The sequence below is a fragment of the Saccostrea echinata genome, unplaced genomic scaffold, assembly GCF_033153115.1.
Source record: "Saccostrea echinata isolate AGI-Se365-2 ecotype Australia unplaced genomic scaffold, CSIRO_AGI_Sech_v1 ptg000017l, whole genome shotgun sequence".
Taxonomy (NCBI): Eukaryota; Metazoa; Mollusca; class Bivalvia; order Ostreida; family Ostreidae; genus Saccostrea; species Saccostrea echinata.
The window spans coordinates 5,568,178-5,593,642 of NW_026889766.1; the positions used below are offsets into that span (position 1 = coordinate 5,568,178).

At 33.7% G+C, this 25,465-nt stretch overlaps 2 protein-coding genes across 2 annotated transcripts; one reads left to right on the plus strand and one right to left on the minus strand.

The window, feature by feature from the left end:
- Positions 1-558: 558 nt before the first annotated feature.
- On the minus strand, positions 559-19,932 carry LOC133189159 (paired amphipathic helix protein Sin3a-like). The gene is made up of 27 exons (XM_061324568.1): positions 19,824-19,932; positions 18,864-18,911; positions 18,461-18,594; positions 18,095-18,236; positions 17,536-17,696; positions 17,102-17,297; positions 16,452-16,694; positions 15,960-16,046; positions 15,722-15,865; positions 12,186-12,338; positions 11,486-11,572; positions 10,942-11,060; positions 10,462-10,592; positions 9,904-10,001; positions 9,534-9,650; positions 9,023-9,180; positions 8,451-8,531; positions 7,627-7,810; positions 6,989-7,112; positions 6,561-6,665; positions 6,015-6,256; positions 5,627-5,810; positions 4,480-4,649; positions 3,699-3,881; positions 3,288-3,463; positions 2,628-2,844; positions 559-2,366 (listed from the first exon to the last, which is right to left on the minus strand). The coding sequence occupies exons 2-27, from the start codon at positions 18,870-18,872 to the stop codon at positions 2,088-2,090; spliced, it is 3,924 nt and encodes a 1,307-aa protein (XP_061180552.1). The 5' UTR covers positions 18,873-18,911; positions 19,824-19,932; the 3' UTR covers positions 559-2,087.
- Positions 19,933-20,212: 280 nt separating this feature from the next.
- On the plus strand, positions 20,213-25,252 carry LOC133189352 (DNA repair protein complementing XP-A cells homolog). Its single transcript, XM_061324745.1, has 7 exons — positions 20,213-20,317; positions 21,346-21,472; positions 21,872-21,975; positions 22,755-22,860; positions 23,488-23,653; positions 24,069-24,186; positions 24,668-25,252. Exons 1-7 carry the CDS (start codon positions 20,251-20,253, stop codon positions 24,814-24,816), a joined length of 837 nt encoding a protein of 278 aa, XP_061180729.1. The 5' UTR covers positions 20,213-20,250; the 3' UTR covers positions 24,817-25,252.
- The last annotated feature ends 213 nt before the right edge of the window (positions 25,253-25,465 follow it).

A 25,465-nucleotide genomic window follows, 5' to 3' on the forward strand; every position in this document is an offset into this window, starting at 1 on the left:
AACTAAGAAAGTTATAGCCATTTAAGTTTCAACCAATCAATTGAAATTGCATGCCCATATTTACAAGAATTCTCCTACATAATTTTGTAGAACTTTACAATATATGCACATACTTCAAATTCCGTTGTATTTCGTCAAAAAACAAGGAATTTATTGAGATTTTTGTCTCAGCCAATCCGAGTGAAGCACACGTGCAAGATCGTACTGCTTTTGCTAATTTCCTTACATCACCTCGATTACACCACTAATTTAAGTTCATATACTGACGTTCAAAGCATGTCGTAAAAAATAGGAAAGTAAATGCTGTTTCAATTATACCAGCCATCATGTGCGCACAAAATGACCTTTGTTCCGCATGCCTGTTAACCCTAAAAGGTTCCATGTTAATTGGATGAGTAGTTTCCGAGAACACTTGTGGACAAAAAAGTACTGAAGAGGAAATTTTAAAAAATAAAGTAAAAACAATATATTCAAAAACTTCGTTTTGGGAACATACCTGAAATAACACTAAGCTATTTTCAGAAGAATGGCTTAAAATGAAAGTACAAAAGACAACTATTTGGACTTATTACTTTTAATACACTTTTTCTACACTAAACATACACAAAGTGAAAGTAGATGACAAACAAAGTGAATGTAGATGACCACGTTAAGGTAGATGAGAAGGCAGCATCAGTTTGACCAAAAGAGAAATTCATGTACAAAAGTATTACAATGTAATTAACAATAATTGTAATATATAATAATATTAACCTTTTACAATCTGTTTGACCAGTATGGAAAATTCAATGACACATTATTACATTGCAATATGTAATAAAAATGTAATACTACAGACTTACAAGTTGCATTTCTTATAATCTACATTGCAATTCTGAGGTTTATGACTATTTACAAGAAATTATTTTACAATAATAAGAGGTATATGTCATATCCCAGTCAAACAATTACAGTCCCAGGCATTACATGTAATAACGTAATTGTCATGCAGTCTCTATTCACAAATTGAAGATTTAACTTTACAGAAACCATGTGAAAAATGATTAAAAATAATTAACAGTGAAAATAAAAATTTGCGGATCATATAAGCACACCTTTATGGAGAAAAATTTTACCTGTTTTGAATTTTAAAAGATGAATTATACATTTTTTGCAGTCGTGAATAGGGCTCTGATTTAATGCTTTATACATACCTCGTAAATATGTGGGCAGAAACAAAATTTTGATTCTGCATATAGCGAATCTTCTCAAAATATGATCACACACATGTAACATGAATAAATATACAATGTGTCTATGCAATATGCAAAGTCAGAGGAAATGCTGACTTAATAATATAAAATGTTACATTATTAAATGTAATCAAATTTGTAATGCTGTGTCACTGTAACAGATGATGTAACAATATACAGACTGCATGCATTTTAAGAGATTTAGATATTTTTAACTTAAACCCGAAAACATGGAGTATATGATAGATGGCCTCATAGATGTAGCGTAATAAAAATATACAACAAACATGATGTATAACTCAGTCCTCTTATGATCACAATTACAAACAAACTTTACTAAGTGATTAGGTATTTCTCTAAGTAATCAATTTACATTCCTGAATTAAAAAAATTACATATACCTACAGGATTCTTCCATTTAACACAGAAATATATACACTGAAAATCTTATTTACAACTTCATTTTTAAGATCATATATTAAATCTCTTGTTTTTGGTACATTTACATATAATCAATCAGACTGCAATTTTTATTCCTGCATGTTGTCATGAAATGTACAGGGTTGTGTAAATTAATTATAAAAATTCCCATGATCAAATGACATGCAACCTTTAAGAAATGAAATTCATCATTGTTTGAAAGTGTCAACCTATGTAAATAATGACGATTGGTTGAATGCATTACCCCTTTAAATACATCATACAATGTCTGTAAAAAGAGATTTGTTTAAATGCATCCAATCTACTTTCTTTAAATGCATCAGTCCCGTTTTCTCTTATAGTTAACTTTAGATAATATTAAGCAAGTACTTGCTGAAATTTCGGTTGTTATCGATAGATTCATTAGTAACCTCCTTAATTAGTGGCCTCTTTAACTGGCTCAGCTGGTTCCCCTGCCTCACTTTTGGTCTCGTATTCATACTCCACCTTGTATTTGTTAAAGGTGAAGTAGGGTGTGGCATCTTCGGTACCGCAAGATTCCTTCGTGGTGGTACACGCCACCAGATCCTCAGTATGTCCCATCAGCCAATCCTCACAAGCCGTCTTTTGATTCTCCGTCAGATTTTCCTCCCGCCAGCGATTTATCCACATGGTGAATTTGTCATGGAGCTTTAGGGACACTCTCTTGTGTGACTGTAATGATCAAAAATTAAATCTTTGAAAAACATATAGTAACTGAAAATGTGTGATATAAAGTTATCAAAATATTTTGTATATTATGGTTATTACAAAATGATGTCAATTATCATTAGAGGTCAATTACAACTACAATTTTAGGAGAGAAAAATACAGACAGACAGAATGATGCCAACTTGTATCAGAATAGCTTACTAACTGTAAGGGCTGACAAACAATATAGAATTTTAAAACGGTTCATTACTTTTGTACACTTACCTCCCTTGCCTTGGTGAGTGCTGTACGTTTGTACAAATAGTACTCGCTGTTGACGACGTACACTATTTTGAATGAGTTGACGTTAAATTTACACTCTGTATTGTCCAGAATATCCATGTCCTCCGTAGACTGCTTGGGTGACCCGGGGATTTCCTCCGTCTCTGTGTCCGACCGAGATTTCTGATTCTTCTGGTGAAGTCGCCACTGTCTCACATTCCTATAGCAGACAATTTAAGATATTAAAGATCCTACATGTATGTGTCCAATACATAGTTCTCAGGTTATATAAAAGCTAGACCCCAACAAATGTGCCATTTAACAGAGCTGATAGTTTTGAAATGGAAATAACTGAGCAGGTTTCATCAATCTTAACTCCCACTTGCCTCTTCAATGAATAAAAATATCAGTGTTACATATATGTACTAACTGGGTAACAAGACAAATCGCCTGGACAAGACAAACTAGATCATTTTACACCTTCCAGTCATAATGACCTCCATATTTACATCTGAATCCAACTTTGAAGTCATCATCAACAACCTTGTCTGAGTCCATTCTAATCCACAGTAACAATGTTGCAGACACAATTTAAAAAATTTTCTTGCTCAGTAACCTTAACTCTTTTGAAAAATATGACCTTAAGATAAGAATACAAATTACCTGGGAAGGAAAACAGGTTTGCGATTAAGGTGTTCCTTCAGGTCTTCCGACACTGTGTCGTCCTTGGAGACATATTTCTCTACATACTCAGACCAACGCTCTACTTCTATTGGATCATCAGACTGCTCGTGATCAGTGTCCAGGAGTTCAAAGGTCAACTTACACTCTTTCTTGAACTGTTGAAAATAATAAAGATTTTAAAATACTATAAACATACAGATTATGAGTGGAGGTTATTTGTCTTGCTTATTAGTAGAAACTTTGCCTAAACATTGCAATCCTAAATCAAACAAGTAGACATCCCTGAAATACAACCTAAAATATGTCCATTCCATGCTCTTGCAGATTTTCAAAACCAACGGTATTTAGATCTATGTTGAAATGCTCGTTTTCCCCTTCCCTCTTACTTACAATGACAACTTTGAAGCAGTTTTCCTCGCTGAGACACTGTTCGGCTTTCTTCTGGTAGGCGCTCTCCTTGGCTGACCGCTGGTGGACAGTGGCTACCCGTCCACCTGTGGCATTGTTCTTGCGTTCCTCCTGGAACAGTGCAGTGATCTTAACACAAACCTCATCCTGGACAATATGCTGCATCTACAAAAACAAACAGTGATACTATTATTCAACAATCCTATCTTAGTAAAGCAAGTAAATACATTTATTTTCGACTACTGGAATTCTTTTGATTTATGTTATTTTATTTGAAATAAAGTGCCCCACTACAGCGTGATATGCCCATCAAATACTGTTTAATTATTATAAAAAGTTTAGAGTGCATATCACTCTAGAAAATCATGTCAACCTTGACACAAAGATTTCAAAGATTTTTCCATTCCTTATAATGTTTGATGCACATACATCTCCTGTGGTGCAGCTGACAATATTTGATAATGCCTAATAGTATTTAAGTTGTGAGCCGGATACGAAAAAGTCAACAGACAGAAGGACAGATGGACATGAATGCCATAACATAGTCTTTAGATGGGCTTATACATGATAGAAATGACTCACAAAAAAACACTTAATCTTTCATTTTTTTATGAGTCATTTCTAAGTGTTCAAACTTTAATTCTTGTAGGAGAAAAATTTGTTTGATCAAGCTGTTCATGGAAATGACTAATAAACAACAAAAAAAGTAAATTATACAAGAATACAGACTCAGGTTTCCAAATTAAAACCATCATTTCCTCACCTGTCTGACAAGGTTCTGTACCAACTTCTCCATGGTGAAGGCAATGTAAGCATGGATACCGTACATCTCTCTTAGCTGGTCCTCATACTGTGTGGATTCCAGATTCCCATCAAGCAAACTCTTCACCATCTCCAGGAAGTAAGGATAGTACTCCTCAGGCTCAATCTCACCTGTAACCATAGCAAAAATCAAAACAATTGTCTTGGCAACCATTGCAAATTAATACATTCAATGCAATAAGAGGAAGACTAAAGGCTTTATAAATGATGTCATAATTGTAAATTCATGTATATTATTGTAAAAGGGTTTCATGAAAAGTGTGGACAACCTTTTGCTAAACTAACTAGGAATTTTCTATAAGTATAACAATTTTTGAAAAAGTTTGATATAAAACTGAAATTCAACAGTGCTCCAAGTCACACATACTATTAGGGCGATAAATGGTGACCTAAAAAAATTTTTGGTCACCATTTCAGATTTTCTGGTTGCCATCCACAAATTTTTCACTCGCCATGGTGAAAACATTTTGTGAATAAAGCATTTAATATATTATAACAGCAAGGAACAAACACTCATATAAATGTATGTACATGTATAATGTCATTTTCTTGATATAGAATCTTAGAAAAAAATAAATCTTATTTCTGATTATAGAAATGAAAACTCGCCAGGTCAAATTTTCTTGGTCGCAAAAATGCGAGTCAGTTTTAATTTGTAGTCCCCAAATTAATTTTTTGGTCGCAAACTCGGAGCTCTGTAATCAAGCATATTTTGTATACCATACGGGGCAGAATTTGGAACACATCACTGCTGAAAATAAAATACTTTTAAAGGAAGCAGTGATTTATTAATTCTTAGGGCTATCTCTATCTTTGCTAAGGATCATTCCACCTTAATAGCAATATATTATTGATCTTTGACACCTGGACCACCACCATGTCCAATATCACCAATATTGTCAAGTGAATCAAATATCCTGATTTCATAACTAATTCAAATTTCAACCTTCAAATCTCTAACCCTTCAATATCTCAAATTTCTGACAGTTTCATTTTGTTCTAGGTAGAAAGGTTTGACTGTGCATGCATTAATAACAGACAAAATGTATAACAACTTCATTTTACAATGTCCCTTTAATTTTTCTTACTTGGGGCTTTGAGTCTGAGGGCTACTGCAGTGGATTCCTTTCGGTCTTTTCGACACTGCGCCTCCTCAGCTGCGATTTTAACAGAATATGTGTATATCTTGTACAGGCGTTCACACAGAATTTGGTGTAAGCGGAAAAACAGATACCAGTTATTGTTGACAAAGAACAGGGAATAGATGTCATCCTGCAAATTTACAACAAAGTCAGGTTTAAGAAAAAAGTTGCAACTATGTGTATTTGTATTAATCAGAACAGAAACTGTTTAAACACAAACTATAACATTACAGAAATTGAACAGTAAAATCTTACAAAAGAAAACATTCTTATACATGTTTATACATGTAAATTAATTAATTTTAAATTTTTCTAAAAAATCATATACTCTTACATCCTCCATATCATCATCGTTAGTGTTTTCCTCCTGGTCGCCATTGACAACAGCCGAGTCAGCAGACTTACTCTCATCCCCCTCCTCCATCTTAATCTCGGGGTCCAACTTTTCCTCCTTGATCTTCACTTCCTCACTCTCCTTTCCGTTTTTCCCTGAACTTGAAGATTTGTCCTTTTCCGATTCTTTCTTTTCCTCTGCTTTTGGCATTTCCTTGTCTGCATCATCAACATCCATGTCATCTACAATATAACATGTACACTCCATTGGTAAAGTTTGCTGAAAATTTCATTAAAAACTGGTAATAAAATAGTTAAATGTTCATATTTATACCCAAAGAAAATTAATACTAATAATTATAAGTAATAAGTAGATTATGATTCTGAGAAATTTAAATACTGAAATTTTACCAAAAAAGTTGATTTTTCATTTCTACATACATGCCTATTGTAAATATTTGAGATAAATGCATTGAGAAGCACTAACAACAATTAACTGTGTATCTAGTGGATACTTTCAGAATGACTAAGAGTTATCTCCCTGTACCTTCTTCCTCGTCGTCACTCATTTCCTGTCGCGGCATGAAGAACAGATCTGGTATCAGCTGACGTAACAACAGCTTGATCTTGTGTTTGTCATCTTTGTGAATTCCTACAATTTAAAAATATTGATTTATTTTAATATCACTACATGTATTTTATATCAATTGCTCTCAAGCTCATAAAAATCAGCAAAATTTTCTAGATCTCCTCTCTCAAAACATTGTTGGAATAACACTTTCAAATGAACTTTTAATATGTAAAATCTTTTTTTCTCTCTCTTCTCTGGAAAAAGTTTTGATATCTCACTTTTCTTAGAGATTTACTTGATATATGACAAGTAATCTTATTTTTTCAGCTTTTGTTTATGTAATTTACAAAATAAAAAATAGTCAAGCTAAATAATGTAATTGTAATATAATACATGTAACTGACCAGCTTGTCTCTTCATGTGATGTAGAATGAGGGAGGCCGCATCCTCAATGACAGATCGGTCCTTATACACATAACTCAGATGGGGGTTAAATGCTTCAGCACTCTCTGTTTCCTGTTCTGACCGCTGTTATACAAAATATTGAACAAATATTGTTAATACAATTTGTTACTAATTACTATATTTCTTTCCAGATTGGTGTGCAGGTTAAATCTATGAAAAGTGTAGCATTGAAATAACTGGACCTTACAAAATGAATAAATATTTTTGGAGGGTGGGGAGGATGGATCAATCAATAATTAATCATTATGAAACTTAATTTTCTTTCTCAAATGACTAAAGAAAATTAATCTAAGGACAGAGAAATCTTAAAAGGAGACTTTTATCAGAAATCTTTAATTATCAAAGAACCTAGAGTTTTCTTCCTCAATTCTAGTATTACAGTGCACATGAACAAATACCATTTCTGACAAAACTTGTCCGTCTGCATCTTCTATGGATATAAATTAAGACACAATGACAAAGTCTCAAACCTATTTCATAATCACAAGTTTGCAATTGTCCATTACCAAAATCAATACAGAGCAGATTCAGGTTATCCTAACTTTGACCTTTCACCTCAATACAACCTTTGACCCACCTCATCATATATAGTCTCTATCTCATTGAGCAGTCCTTTAGATCGGATGGCCTTGACATCATTCTGTTTGAAGTTAATCCCCTGATGGTCCAGTGACTTGAGATAATATTTCTCATTCTGCTCTCTCCAAATCTTGTTGAAGTTCCTCTGGGCTTCACGCCATTCTTCCTCTTTGGCCTTCAACCTAAAATTTCAAACATAAATTGTTTTATAACATATTATAAGTATAGAATTCAATGTAATACAGGTACTCTGTTGTCTTTTTTTCCTGACAAGCTGTGAATTAATTTCTGACAAGCTGTGTCTTAATTGGTTCAAATTGGCAGGTTCCCAACAAAGATATCGACATTAGTCTGGTTTGCTGCTGGTTACACAAGGAGATGCATAGAACGTGATCTCCCTCCTTCATTTATAAAATATTTTGCGTCTAAAATTTTGAATAACGGGGCTGTCAATGCCCTTTTTTGGTCCATGGTCTGGGTCTCACCAGATTGGCAAAATTATCGATGTTTTGGGTCAAATTGGAAATTTTCACTTTTATACAATATAATTTTATAAAACCATTAAAACATGAATTGATTGTTCTAAGGTAAAGACAAAAACAACAGAGTAAGATCAATTAGGTTTTAAACTAACAGGATTTAATTTTTCATATGAACACAATTAACAATTTCTGATATTGGGAATTTCTAAATAAGTTAACTGGGAATTTTGGGGGGGTTTCCCAATTAGGAAGGGTCTGTTTATCAGACCCAAATCAGACGAGATTGATGGCCTTGAATAAAAATATATAATAGGTGACAGCCTCTTCCGTCTTTACTTACCTCCTCAGCACTAGTGGTACGGCTACAACAGGGTTCTTCTTCAGACCATCAATAATATCTGGAGCTTTGTCACCATAGATTCTACAATATACACATGTTCATTTAACATGACTGTTATGAATACCCTTGTACATGTAGATCCCAAAATCCTTATTTTAAGAACTGTACACTGTTTTAAGGTATCTGCTCTCTCTTTCGTGAACTCTCTCTCTCTCTCTCTCTCTTACATTATCACAATAATTAACCATCAAACAAAAAGTTCCTCTTCTATTTATTTTACTACAATATTAAACATATTCTAATCCCATTAAATTCATTGAAAACTTTATTGCATATTATAAAATTAAACATTGCAGTTGCTAAATTGTGCAGTTTCTCCACAATGTGCTACACTACAAATCTTTAAATTTGTACAGGTCAGAAATTTATCCTTCAAAATTTCTTATTCCTACAAATCTACTCAGTGTACAAAAATATACACGTGTTACCTTTGGAATGAGATAAATTTTCGGAAATTTGAGAGCTTAAAAATCCCCCACCCCCTTCCACACAAACAGTCACTCCTCCCTAACCTCTGTATGGATTTCCTTTGAAGAACATCAGATGACCCGCCCAGGGAGTTGTCCAATCGGAATTTAGCTGCTTCCTCTGAGCTCATTCGACTCATTTTCTTTTGTACCGCTTCCAGGCAACGGATAGTGGCCAGATTTGTCTCTACGACAACATCAAGCTGAAATAGATGTTATTTCAGAGTCAATATTCATTTACATTATTTTCAATTTCAAACTGACTATTAATGAGGAATCCTTTAGAGAAGTGGACAATTTAAGAGCCAAAAAGCAACATTTTTCACATGACCTGTCTGCTTTTTTTTCATTGGAGTACTTTTTTAGTCTTCTTGTTGCCAGCGGAAGGCTGCAAATGTATCCTATACTCGGCACTTAGGTGTATGGTCACTGAGCAGTGAGGGACTTTTTTTGTTAACATCTACTGCAACATGGGACCTTGGTTTGAAGGATATGGATCTCATCCAAAGGACCGGCTTAAATGGTTAACTGAACCTTAAAGCAGCTCAAAACCTACCTCAAACCTTTCATCCTCACAGCGGTATATGTGTTCCTCATACTGCGTTTTCCGTGATGTGACAAACGTGGAATCCTCCGACCAGGAGGGGAAAGAGACCCAGGTGTCATTCAATACCTTCAAATGTAAACAAAGCTTATGTAATGTCAGTGACATTTTACATTATGAAACTACATGTGCAAGAGATAGGGTGGGGGGAAGTAAAACAGATAATATTAAAATACACATATTATATTACAGAAAATAAGTAATTTTTGCAAGTATGCAATATTTCTAGAACTTTGTGTGTTAAAACAGAACCACAATATTTTAATTTCATTCCCAACACTGATTTCCAAATCTCAGAATATCAAGGACAACTGTTAGTTACCTCTCTACACAGCGGGGTTCGTCCTGAACACTTAGGCTGAGGGTAGGACTTGGGCAGTGCTCTATAGCTGGCTCCGTATCTCTTACATGTGGCATAGTCTGAAACAGTGGGGATACCATTATAATAACAAACTTCTGTACAGTAAAAAAATTACTTGCCAGTATTGAAAATGACGCTGAAACTAAAAAGTCTTGTTTTCATACAAATATGTAGGGACTAACATTTATTTCACGACTTTTATATAAAGTTCAGAAAAAAATCCATCAAACAGCAAGACCAAAAAGAAAAAAACCTATTTATTTTCTTACAAATATAAATCAAGGTAAAGTTGAAATTCATATTACTCATAACCATGTACCTTATTGTGTTTATATAACATAGATAAGAAACTTTATGTGTAACAGTTTTGGCTTTATATAATGTACATATCTATTAGCATCAACAGAGTAGCTATTTCAATACTGAGAGTAATATCACCAACAGAAACACTGACCTACATGGCAATAATAACAGTACAGTTCATTTTAATTTGAGGATAACACTGCCACAAATACTGACCTATTTCCATTGCAAGCTCCCCGCTGACCCTCTCCTTCCCAAGGGCACCTTGAGGTACCGCCTCAGTGGTACCACCTGACTCCTTGTATCCTAGGAAATCCTTGAACCACTTGTACAACTCTGGGGATCTCCTGCATAACAAAAACAGTGTGTTTAACAAATAAGGCATGGAAATGATTTTTTTTTTTCCAAAGAAAGATGATCATAAATAACTGCTTTTACAAACTACTTTCCTCTAGAACTACGTGTAAAAGAAATAACAGTTTTTTAAAGCTTGTTTTCTGCATAAAAACATTTAAGTGTAAAGATTTTTTTTCTAGTAATATTGTATAAAAGAATTCTACTTCTATAATTTCAGTTAAAACAAAGATAATGGACTATTAACATGAATATCATGATTTCATTTTAAAAAATTCCTAGGTATACTGTATATACATTGTATGCATGAATCAGAATATAAAACTGGAACCAGGAACTCACTGTAAAAAAGTCTGGACAAGCTGAACCAGTTCGGTTCTTGAAATCACTTCCTGGTTAAATAGAACCAGACATCGCAAGAAATTCTCGTAAACCTCAGGGTGTTTCAGGAACTTCCTCACCTGAAACATACATCGTAAAATTAGTATGAAAAAAAAACTTGCATTTTTTCTTCTAAAGTCCTTTGAAAAAATTGTAAGAATTTCAGAAAGTTTGACCCTTTAATTAAATATCTAAATGATCTAATAGTAAATGCATTAACAATACCATTCATTTTGTTCTTTTTCTTTTAACTTAATTTTCGCAAAAACTTTTATACATGCATGAAGGAAATACATCTCTTTTTTTTTTTTTTTTTTTTTAAATAATCTTACTAAAAGTTTTTATTGGTAAGTATGTACATTTTTCCCCAGATAATATTCAAAATATCCCCCTCCATTAAAAAAAAAGCTACAAAAGTTTCTTAGTTTGATTTTCTCATAAATCTAAAATAAAAAATTCTTTTGAAAACTTAAAAACATGGCTCTGATTTTTACATATCACTCACTTTGTCAAAGAAGGCAAACTCATTCAATGTTCCATATCTTCCGGCCTCAGCAAGTGAGATGTCTTTTAAGGTACCCGTTCTCTGTTTCTGAAAAAAAAAATTCAACAATAAAGACTTGTATCAAATAAGGTATCATATTGGTCCTCAAATCCTCTTGCTCAAATGAAAACAATGCAGCCTCATAAAAATTCCAATCTGAAACATCAAATTGTCAATAAAATTTTTTTTGCATGTTAACTTTGGAATGTATTTAATCTTAACTTTACATTTATACACAGACCTCTCTTCTGTCCATGTTAACTGGCTATGATATTTCTCTCCAGGTATGACAAGTTAAAATTAAAATCAATATGTGGAATATCAGGGAAGGGGCATTGACCCCATTTCATTTGAGTTTCAACTTCATTATCTCAAACATTCATATCTCAAAGTTTTTCAAGAATAGGGTTCAACTGTATCTAATCTGAACTATACTTGAGTTCAGCTCCTGTTCCTCAATTGACTCTCTAGCATTCCACATATGTGGGGGTTCTGCTCTCTCTCCCCTCCTTCCCTGAGAAGTATTTAATTCATTCAATCCTTGTCTTCAGACTTTGCTCATCAACTTTCCAACAAAACTACCTTTCTATGGCTCTCTAACACCAACTCTCTGTAGGGGTGGTTTCAGACCTTGTGAATTAGACTATCTGACAATACTAACCTTCTGTGGAGGTTGTGGCCCACCAGAGGGTCTTCTGTGTTGATTTCCGCTCTTCCCCATCTGACTTTTGTTGCCTAGGGAGGGTTTTTTGACAGTGGAGGAATGGTCATTTCTGACCCCCAGGGATGAGCTGTCAGTCTGTAACATGTTTAGCTGTAAAACAAAAAGTCTTCAAAATATTAAACCAGGTAAAATGTGTGAGATGAATTTCAATCATCTGAGTTTAACATTCAGGCATGTGCTAAAATTGACTTAGATGGGTAATATGTATGTTCAGTAATAACAGTATCTAGTATTATAGTACAGAGACTGACCATTTGTATTCTTCAATGGATGCAGACAAAAGTAAATTCAGTTATCAAGGTTTTACTCTATAAAGATTTTCCACACAATCCAGTGATTTTTCTACACCCAATTTAGGTCCGAATATCGGCCCTTTCCCCTATCAAAAATTACCGATTTTTTCCCAATTTCAGTTGCTTTTTCCCCCCAGAAAAACCGTTATTGATTTTGTTACATTAAATTTTTTATGTACGACTTATCTAAATTGGAACGCTATTGCTCTCCGTCATTCATACTCTTAAAATAATAGTGAAATACAGCAGATCATTTTGTGCGTTTACAAGACATAGAAAAACACATTGATCATGTCAAACGTCAAACTAAATACATCGTAAGAAAGTGTAAGATGCATGTGAACAGGCGAAACATAGCTTTATTTGTAAATCCAAGTACTAGTAGTTCTACAACAAGCATCCCTGATTCCATGAAAATCAAACTGTTTCTACACCCGGCAGATGCAACTAATATTGCAGGGTAATTGCAGCACTGTGACAATGATTAGGGTGATTTAGAAAGCTAGAAGAAAAATGATTTGTTTTAAATCATGTCAGATTATATCATCTTCAATGGCTATTATGAGTAGGATTTTTTCTTATGTCTACCATTATGGCAAAAAAAAAAAAAAAAAAAAAAAAAAAAAAAAAAAGGAATATAGGACGGTCACGACTAATGACAACTTTCAAAGATTAAAAAAAAAGTTGAAAATGTAGAACTGTGTCTAATTTGTTATTTTGTAGTAAATGTTTTGAATAAATGATGTTACATTTACTTACATATTTATATTTTATTTTACCTGTCAATTAAGGATACACCAAAGGTTTCGATATGCCAGAATTTAATTTGCATGTAATTCTTTCATCATCAAAGATAACATAATAAAAGTATATATCATTTGAAAGCTTGTTAAATTTACTATTTAATTATCCTAATTTAAACTTTAATTAATAACTTATTTAAAAATTATTTAAATATTAATGTAAATTTTAGTGCATAAATATTTTATAAATCAACTTTTTTGTATTTAACCCCTCAAAGTGGTCATTTTACCTCAAGGTAGATTAAAGATTGAACTTAAAAACTGTATCTCAGATTTTTGATAAATCTTCTAATTCAAAAGTTACAGCCATTTGCCCTTCAATGTTACCAATTTATTAGCCTAATTTAACATTTCCTTCAATAATTCCAAAACTAAGGTAGATATCAAAAATCTGAGACACGGTTTTGTAAACACACATTTGAGAAGCAACTCATCCAATTTTCAGAGAATTTGGTCAATAAATAAGGGAGCTGAATCCTCTGAAATAATATCACAAACTGTCTGATCTTACTTTACAGTAGAGGGCAAAAACCCATTACACAACAAAATCTGCCAAAGCTAGGAATATATGACACCTTGGAGATTCAGCTTTGGATACCTGTCACTTAGCCATATTTCCTATGCATGTTCACAAGAATGGGAGGTTCTTTTCTGTATTTAGATGCTTTTAACGAGGCTCGCTCCTGAGCTTTTGAGCAGATTTTTATTTTAACCTATATTTAAAAAAATCTGCGTAATGTTTTAATTCTTACAATAAATTTGGATTCTACAATGCCAAATAAACTATATTTAGTTAAAACTCCATGATGAAATTCCATACCAAAAGCATTAAGTGAGGAACTATATTTTGTGGCGGAAGGTTTTTTAGAAGAAAATGATCATTTTTCTATTTCGAAGTACTTAAAGTATGTTAAGTTTGGATTCCTATTTTTACAAGCAGTCTGCACACAGAATTATTTTGTGCTGTAAACTGTTTTATACTCGTCCTAAATTATATATTTAATAAACTGTCATGAATTCAATCATCATATTTGATAAATAAATCAAATATATTGTGAAAATCAAGAAAAAAAATAGCCCTAATTTAAGCTCAAAATTAGCACTATTTTAGTAATATCTAAAAATTAACACCACAGACCCCCACTTTTAACTTTCTTTTCTGAATATACAAGATACTTTTAACAATTCTTCTTAAATTCAGTAAAATGTCATTACTTTTAAATGAGCTTTTTGCTCGTTAAATTTGTAATGCTAGCAAAATGAATTTTTTTTAGTGCAAAAAGGTCAAATAATTGAACGTGCGGAGTAATTAAAAAAAATTTTTCGTTGTCAAAAATTTTAATGGGTCTATTCAAGATGACATAACACTGTGTTTGTTCCCATAACTTATTTGAATAAAAAATATCGGGGGAAAAACTTTAAAAAATTGATTTATGTAAAGACGTTTTTACAGTGCAAAAAGGTCAAACTAAATGCTCTGTAGCGCCAAAAGAAGCGCATTGACCCCAATTTTTTGTTTTGATTTTTAATTACGCTATGTGTATAAATTCTAAAAATATACTTGATAAAAACATCTCATTACTTTTGATGTCAGGATCCAACCTCCTTAATTAAGTAAAATAGGTTCAATTCTGAATCAGAAAGATTTCCCGGCAAAATGGCAAGAGCTAAGCTCCACCTCCTATTTTATGGTCATCAGTGATCAGTTAGATCTCTTTCTCTAAATCTAGAGTCCCTGTAGTTTAATTACTGATAACCTCTGTGTGGCTAGTGAAGAATTCCCCAAGTGGTCACAGTGATTTATTGCGTCTTTCATAGGCAGGCAGTCCCAGATCAAATCAGAAGCTTCAATAACGGAACATTCACATGTGGTAGTGTTCATGTTTCATTATTGTTAAATAATTAGAAAACTATTTCATAATTACCAAGAATTTTACATGCATTATAAAGCAGTGATTAACTTCTTTTTCTTGGCCAAAAATCTCAAAATTGTTGAAAATCTTGAAAAAAACCTTTGGTGTATCCTTAAGGATCATTTCAATCTTATTGATTTTTCCCAATTTTACACAAATGTCGATGATTTTTCCCAATTGTAAAGGCCCAGGCCCCTTTTAAAAAATGTAGAAAAATCACTGCAATCTACCCTGTACAAATGCAAATCTCGGTAGTTACATCTCCACGTCACGTCTCCCCAGTACTTGTCTGTCATATAATGACCCCCCCTAAGGTGTTCAAACTTCCAAGAACTTAAATTTAATTTAAACAATATTTTATTCACAGAAATTAAAGGGATTGGGCAGCAGGCTCAGTCTATATTAGACCTCTCCCTAAAAACCTCATTTCCCCTTTAAGATGTCATATCTTCCTTAATACTTACATATCCTCCGTAAGATGATCCATTGGCATCTGGCAGGAATTGACCAAACTCGGCCAGTAGATCCTCCTGGTTCTGGAACAGTTTGGCCACCTGTGAGTACACCTCAGCCTCGGTCAGGGGCTTACAGCCAGGGGAGACAATTCCCTAAAGAAACATAACAAAAGGGAGATCACTCAAAATGATGATTAATACAGTTATATTAATGACTGCTGTAAATACACAATTCACTGATACATACTTCTTTAAGGTTCCGTTGTTCCTTCTGATAGGTGTGTAGAATCTCCAGGAACGCTTTATAGATCTCTGGTTGGCCTTGGAAACGATTCTGTAAAAAAGACATTACCAAAAATCTAAACACACGGACATTACTGTTAATAATGGTTCCATAGATTAACAGCAATATTTGGTAGCTAGATTGAACTGTCTAACTTTAGTTTCAAACAAAAATAATTTTATGCCACTTTGGGTCTGGTTACATGATCCATTCCTCAAAATGAAATGCAGTTATATTTCCCAAATATTTCCTTTTTTCCACAATTAAGTTTCAAGCTAGAAAAACTTTTAAAAAAACAAAATCTGAACATTTTACACATCAAAATTCCCACTTTCCTTGGACACTGAACTCACTTTGAAAGAGTAAAAAAAAAAGCCACAAATGCTAACATGTACAAGAGCCTATAATTCATTCCATTTCTTATTGAATAATACACGTGATCATTCTGTCTTTTACCTTGATTTTGTTGACATAGTTGATAGCGTGATTGAATTCTACAGGCTGCCCGGCCTGAGGCTGCTGAGGCTGGGGTTGATGGCTCTGATTGGTGGACCCCATCTGCTCCGATCCCCCGCGGTGAGGCGACTGATGGTAGGAGTGGTGGGACGACCCGTGGGTGGGAGTACTCGGCATGTGGGCTGGGGGAGGGGTTGTCTTCTGGGGCATGGAGAACATGTCTAATTTATGTCCTGGCATGGGCTAAAAACAATACAGTAAATTTACATTAACAATTTGTGTAAATTATTTATACACCTAATAACTTATATGCAATAGATCATTTTTCCATTTCTGATATTTTTTTCAATTGCTAACAAATGAAGTTTCTCAAGTGTATAAGATACTTGGAATACTGGAAAATAATATACATATATCTACCACTTTTCATTCATAAATTCCGGTGTACAATGTAAGTTATTCTAGTCTCAAACCACTAGATAGAGACTTCTAACTTACTGACTGGCCTGGACATTATGTCAGGAATTCATACACTGTATCTCAACACTGTATCTCAAAGTGTTGTGTCTTTTCTGAAAAACGAGACTTTAGAACTTGTAAATTTCTGAGAGGTTTTCTACAGATACATGTAGTTCTATTTTTAGTCTTACTGTGGCTGATGGCAGCATGATTGGGGTATTTGTTGGGATACACAGTGTCTGCTGGCCTGGCTGGTGAACGCTGATTTCATTGGCCTGGACCTCGATCTTATACCCTGGGGGAAGGAACGTGTTAAAGCCTACAATCAGGTCAGGGTGGCCTTTGAACAAGTTGGACACTCGATTAATAACTCCTGGGGTGTCAATTCTGAAAAAAATGTGTACAGTTGAACTTCTTTATCTCAAACATTGATATCTTTAATACCATGATATGTTTAAGCCATTTGGAAGTCCCAAAAATTTTCCTGGATGTATTTCACCCTCAATATATCTCGAATCTTCCCTTGATAGCTCCAAGTCTTTTCTTGGTCTCAACGAGTTTGAGATAAAAAGGTTTGACAGTATATTTAACTAAGGATGTCATGATTATGTTAATAGGTACTCACGTTTGTGACTTGAACTCTTTCATGATGTCTAGAAAATCATTGTAGACCTGAGGCTGATTGCCAAACTGCAGCTTGACTTGGTCGAGATACGACAATGCATCTTCAACCTTCAGTCTCTGGAACTGCTGCTGTTGCTGACCCTGAGTGGTAGCAGAATGGGCCTGAAACAGAAAGTGCAAAAAACATGTAATTTACTCAATGCTGGCCACTGAAAAAGATTGTAGGAAGAGCTTTAGCTTAAACCACATGGTTTTGAAAAAGACTACAGGAAAAACAGTAACCAGGGCCGAATGGACCTGAAAAGGAAAGCATGAAAATAGGTGTGAAAAACACTGTAGGTAGAACTTAAACCTAGGCTAGATAGGCCTTAAAAAATGCATAGAAACCATTTAGCCTATACCAAATTAACCTGAAACAGAGCACACACACCCTTTCACAAGGATTCAATTTGAAGAAAACCATTATTGAAAGCAAGAAAGTCATTATTTATACAATTATCTCCCTTTGAAGAGGAGGAGGAACTCTAACCAAGTCGAAAGGAAAGATCAAAATAGCATACCTGTGGGGGTGGTCCCTGAGAGTGGGCCTGTTGGATGGAGGGCTGGGATGACCCTTGACCTGTAGGTGGACCGTGGTGACCTGACAATCCTGGATTTGGCTGGTGATGCATTCCGGTTGAATGAACATGTGACTGTGTAGTCCTGAGAATATAGAGGATATGTGACTGTGTAGTCCTATGAATACTAAGTCAATTTATTTTTAAACATAACTGATTTCTCTGTCAAAACCTTTGAGTAATTTTTTTTTGTTTAAAAAATTATTTAATTATGCTTTCATCTAATAAAAAAAAAATTCTGAAACAGTGTAAAATGCTCTTTTTATTGAAAATGCATATAGTATTATAGGTGATACTGCCATTACTTACGGGAAACTGTGCATAGGAAACTGAATCTGTGCCAAGTTTTCCGCCGCTCCTACTGGTATGTCAAAACGCTGCTGAGCTGATGGGGCAATAACTCTGGGATACTGTGACTCCCCTTGGGGAACTCTCCTGGGCTGCTGTAACATTCACAACATGCAAGGTAAAATGTTTGACCAATATGTTAACACAGCAATAAATCAAAATGTTGACAATATATTTTTTATTAGAAAATCAAACAATTTGATCATCAGAGTTTTATTTAAACAAAAACAAAACTCATTGAACATGTTGAAAGAGATGTGCCTAGAGGCAAATTTTCGGGAAAAGAAAAGTAAGTAACATATAATAAATATAATTTTATTTTTTTTTTGGTGTGGGGTGTTGTTTTGTTTTTTTTTTCTTTTACCGTATTCATGAGCTGCCCAGATTTTCAGCAGGAAAAAAGGAGCTGATCCTGAATTTAAAAAAAAAATGCAGTGAGTGTCAGGTGCAAGTTAAATTTAAAAATAGTTTTGTTAACTAGTGTGTATATACAGTAAACTTCTGACAAACTTTGACATGCACTTATGTATAGGAACCTATCATCCCTTTCATGCAACTTAGACTATCCCAGTGTACACAAAATAGTCGCCATTATTCCCGCTGAATTTGACTTCGGCATGTTTGCCAATTTCCTCCGAACCATCGTAATAAATACACAAACAGATGGTGCAGTGCTTAAGCTAATGACAAAATTTGAAAATCTGCATGAATAAGAGAAAAAGTTAACCAGATTAAAAGCAGAAATTTGTAATAAACAGATCGGGGAGTTCAAAACATGCCATTCGGAACTTAACACCAAGGAGTTCCGATACACATTTCGATTTTGCCTGAAATTCTACCAAATTTACAGAAAGATCAAGGCATATTGAATTATTTTTATGATGAATAAAACCGACTGATACCTTTTCACAGTCTAACTGTTACACTAATGGTAGTTTAAACATGTAACTCACTGCAAGTTCCAGGCTTAAGCAGACAGCCGCTTGGGCGAGTCCATTTTACCTTCCACAGACCATAACACAAGAATTTTCTAACGTCCTCCTCAAATCTTAGCATACAAGGCACGAGACGATGAAAATATCGTTTTCATGAAGGTTGTGAATCTGTTTTTACATATATGATTAAACATAGTTACGTGGGTAAGGCATAAAATGAGAAATTCCAGCCCACTGTTTGGCAACAAGACGACCTATAGGTTGGTAAAAATCAACAAATATTTGACAAGGGGAAAATGACGATTCTGTGAGAAGAAAGTGATGATTGCATAAAATAATGGAAGAAAGATGTTACAATGAATGTGTAAAATAGATATATTATATCTTACCTTCGTTTTAACCACCGATGATTGCGATATTTGTCGGATTGTTCTTCTGGGATTCCCTTCCGAATATCAATACAAACTTTTCTATTTTTACACTATCGTGATGTCAGAAAGGTTTTCCCATTTTCATCCAATGAAAATCGCCGTTGCAGAAGTTTAAAAGGAGGGCAACGCATTTTTTTGTCTTCGACTTCCGCTAAAGAAAAAGAGGCGGATCTCAATGTCGGTAGATAGTAGGGCCTAATGAAATTGTTACCCAGTTTGTACCCTTTTTTTATGAGATAGCCTACATGTTGCTGTACAGTTACAGATTACTTGATATTTACAATTTTTCTTCTTATTTTTTTGCATTTAAAATCGGGATCGAGATTGCGCAGCATTTCCCGAAAAGAAAGTACGATAGCATGACTGCATGTGTTGATGTGCAATCATGTCAGATGTATTAGGATCAGGACCCTCTTCAGCTTTTGACGAAACTGACGATAAAGCAAATACAGGTGTAATTTCACGAAAACTTTGATTCTGACTTATATTTATCTTATTAAAAAGCAACTGAACAATCAAACAACCCAGTCGATAAATAGCAATAATCTATGTACAAGAGTGTACTCTGCAAAGCAATGACCATCACATTTTTCCTCTTTCAAATGTCTTTGCCCAATGGAATAGTCTGTTCTTAAAATAATGATCTGTCTATTCTTGCAGAGAAGTGGACAAGCATAGCCATAACGTCCATGTAGCTATGTGGGCTATGCCTGTCCATTTCTCTAATGAGAAAAGGGTCCGTCCTGAGATGAAGATTCTTCTCAGTCTTCTATATGGAAGACACTAACCAAGGATCATCCTTAAAAAGTTTATCACCAGTCATATTGCTCAAGTACCTACGATGGCCAACAGCAGCCTACACTGTGCACTGTATGTAATGTACAATATTTTCACTGAAAACTTCCTGACACGTTACACCTAAAAGTAAAAGTGAATATATAAAGTGTAAAGTGTCATTGCAAAATTCCATGCACACTCTACACCAATGTTCTGTGTGTAAAGTGTCAGGAAAAGTTTCATGTATACTCTATATCTAAATTAAAGTGGTATCAAGTATCAAAACAGAATCAGCGTTTCTTTGTGTTGCCTCTTTGTACACTTTTACTTTTAGGTGTAACGTGTCAGGGAGTTTTCAATGAAAATGTTGTAGTACACGTTACACACATAACATTAGTGTAAATTGATGGCTGCTATCGGCCATCGTATATACCACCATATGTTACAGCTAAAAAGGGGAAAGCTCAATTATATCATATATACCAGGCCAGGATTCAAACCATGGACCAAGTGTGTCACTATTTTCGTAGTCATGCAGGTTGGTTTGCCTAAGAACTGAGTTACTTAGTTGTGTGGCTGTCGGGCATGACCAGACAGCTCAGTTTTTAAACCATCTGTCTAAGTATTCAAGGGGTTGGGATTTGAATCCTGCTACTTTCTTCTAGTAAACACTGGTTTTCTTTATTTTTTGTTATGCTTACAGCTGATGAAGAAGAAGAGAGAAAATTTTCAGCAGCACAGAAAGCAAGAGTTGAGCGAAATCGTCAAAAGGCTTTACTCCTTAGGCAGTCCAGGCTAGCTAAAAAGCCTTACACTGCCATAGACTCAAAGTAAGCACTCTTAAATAGGCTTTACTTCTCAGTCTGTCCAGACTAGCTAAAATCCTTACACAGGTCCAGAGTCAAAGTAAACACATGCAGAGAAAATCTGTAAATGATTTGAAAGTGAAAGGATTCCAAACTTTCATCAGTTATAAGCTAGAAAAAGAATCAGACAAACTTGATATACTGGTACATAGTATCTCAGATTTGGTGAAAATGAAAGAGAGCTTTGAAATTTCCAAGAGTTCAAGATACAACAGTTGAAACCTTAGGATACAACATGTCAGAAAAGTCAAATTACTTTTAAATGTCTATCATATTGACTTGTTAGTGTTTGGTATACTGTCTGACTGTTTAAGAGTTTGTACACACAGAAACACACATGAGCATTTAACTTATCTGCTGTAGACAGAAGGTGACACGCACCATCGATACTGGGGCAGGATTCTTCCTGGAAGAAGAGGAGGAAGAAGAAGAAAAGGCAAAAAAGGCAGAGGTCAAACACCCACTAGGTAAGGTGTCAAGGTCAAGTAAATTTATTTTATGAGTTCAAGGTTAAGTATGAACTCTAGTATACTTGTAATTTCTCTTTAACTTTCTTGGATTTTTTTTCAATTACAGTTTTGATTTTTTTTATTGGACAGGTTGTTTGACCCTGACACCCCCCTCCCCCCTCCAAAAAACTGTTTCAACTTGCTCACATTTATAGTCACTACCTTAGGTTGTTTTCATTAGTGAACTATTGTTCCAAGCTAATTTTACCTCATTTATTTCACCTCATTGATATTTCATAGGCTTATGATAGTAAATTAATAAAACTGTAGAAAAATAACACAGTATTCTTGTCATGCAAGTTTGTTTTGTAGTCCATGAATTTTCCAAAAAAAAAAAAAAAAATGATCCAACTAAGACTTTTAAATTTGGAAATTCCAAAGTTTGGGAAATATGTGCCTTATATTGTGGGAATATTTTAGATTTGAGCTTTGTTTCATTTTTGATTCCAGTTGACCTTGTAAGTCCTCTTTTCTCGGACTGTTTTAAGGTTCATAAACCCTCTGCTCATTCATATAAATTGTTGCTGTAATTTTTATGATTTTCTGAAAGAAATATTTTTCACAAGTAAAATACAAACAATTATACCATAGCTTGCAGGGCAAAATTAAATAAAAAAGACATTTCAACTTGACAAATTTTTAAAGGAATAATAGACATTTATGTCATTAAGAGTTATCTCTCTTATCAGAGTATAGATGAACCTTAATATTCCAGCTTTATCCTTATATTAATATAGGTCCTGTTTTGGAGTCTGATGCACTGCTTTGTGATGATTGCGGAAAAGAATTCATGGACTCTTGGCTGTTGACAACCTACAATGCTAATGTGTGTGATGTCTGCAAGTTAGTAGCCATGACATACATGTAGAATTAAAAAAAGTCTCTTTCAAATCGGTGGAATAGATTAGAAATATTAAACTTTTCTCAATACTGTAGATTCCCAAATATACGTGAGAAATTAACTAATCACGTAATTTTGCCAGAAACACCACTTCTGAAAAAAATTACTCACTTTTATTTTTATGGTGCTTAAATCCATGTAAAATCTCCATGTAAAAACTATCCACTTACAAATTATTGTTCTTGCGATTTGATGTTGAAGAACCATTTTGCGATAATAGATAAGGAGTCTACAGTACACAGTATTTTTCATGCAGAAATACATTCAGTTTCAACAGCAGAATTTCAAAGATGACCGCATCCACAAATTAGTATATGTAGCTCAGTATTTTCAAAACGTCAGCTCTTGGCAGTTTTTTTTTTTCCAGAGATTTGGTTGCAGATTACACTACAGGAGATACCAGACAGAAACAAGTTTTGAAAATTGTGTAAAGCTTATCACAATGTATCTGGAATCAAATGATTATTCAGTATATATATGATAGAGAAACCCTATGACTTATAAATTAATAAAACTTTGATTTTATGGAATGTCTTTTTGAATTATACCAATATTAAATCCTATTGTAGAGATGACACAGAGAAACATCCTCTGGTGACAAAAACAGAAGCCAAGGACAGATACCTCCTAAAAGATTCAGATCTAGAAATTCGAGATCCACCCCTCAAATTCATCATCCGCAAAAATCCCAGGAACCCTCGCTGGGGAGACATGAAGCTATACTATGAACCTCAGGTCTGCATGTTGATCCATTTCCCCCCAACTCATGAAATTTTACAGCTTCATTGAATGAATTTCTGTAATTTTTTTTTTTTTTTTTGCTGGTTTAAGCTTCATAAATCCATATAATTAATGTGATAAAATATATATATATATATATATATATATATATATATATATATATATATATATATATATATATATATATATATATATATATATATATATATATATATATATATTGGTTTTTCTAGATTTTAAACCTCAGATAACATTTATGCAAGATATTAATAAACTATTTTACATATTATACTTGAGTAACTTATTAATAAATTGATTCACCTTTTATTGATAATAGGGAGTTGTCTCCCTTTACACATGTACCGGTACATAAATGTTCAACGTAGCTAAAGTTACTTGTCTTGATTAGGTATATGACCGTGCTATGGAGGTATGGGGGTCAGAAGAGGGACTAGAGAAAGCACATGATGAGAGGTCCTCAAAAAGGGAAACAGCAAAACGAAAAAAGTTTGACAAGAAAGTCAAAGGTCAGTGTTAAAACAAAGAATTGTAATGAGATGCTGCAAAAACTGAAATCATGTTTATTTTGAAAGTTTTACTTCCTTCAGGAGTAAATCACCAGAAGAATACCGCTTTTATTAATAATGCAACATTATTAATAAGCAATATTTATTTATCTGAGAAATTCAATTTTTGTTGACGTTTAATTTTTCCTTGTTTTTTGTGGTATGAAGAGGCCCACAAATCTAACTCCACCTTGAGACATTTAATTTTAAACTAGAGTATATAATGTTTATGTCTTCAACCACAAAATGTTATCCCTATGAACCAATATTTTTTTCCTCTAACCATGAAAATGTGACCAATTAAAATAAATCATTCATTCATTCATTTAATATTCATTCATTCATTCATTCATTTATTCATTCATTCATTCATTTATTTATTTATTTATTTATTTATTTATTTATTTATTTATTTATTTATTTATTTATTTATTTATTGCAGAATTACGACTGGCTGTCAGAAGTAGTTTAGTTAAGGTGAACTCGGGACCACATGAGCACAAGTATGGCCCTGAGTCATACGACGAGGAATCCGATATGTACAGTGTCTCCTGTGAATGTGGTCATGTTAGAACGTATGAGAAAATGTGAGATAAAATGAACATGTGGGACATACTGACTGAATGTGACAACACAATGCAGTGTGGACTTTTACTTGAATTATTTATTGATTTGTGTATTTGTTTTCATCTCAGATGTGATCAAGGAAGAAGTAATTGTTTTTGAGCTCAGGTGTACAGTTCTTTTCTGTGCAATTGTCAACAGGATACATACTAAAAGACTTATAAATAAATTATGATAAATTGCTGTAGAAATTGTCATAGCTAGAGAATTGAGCATTAAAACTCTCTAATTTTTGCTTGTGATATGTTACAAATATCACAGAATCTCTTGCAAGGATGATTGTCAAATAAGTTACATAAATGAAATAGAATTTTCATAGTGTATTAATTCAGACTTATAGGTAAAGTTAACATAGAATTTCGATATTAAGAATTCTATGACATTGACTTGCAATTATATCTGATACAATGCACTTGATATTTATTTATATTTTTGTATAGAATTTTTATTTGTATAATGAGATATTTAGTATTTTCAATAAATGAAGACAAGGAAGCATTTTATTATTATATAAATTAATTAGGTATTATAATATTAATTGATCTAGATCTGTCAGATTTTTTTTTTTTTTCACAACAGAAAACAAGTGATTAGAGTCATAATGTCTTGAAAGCTC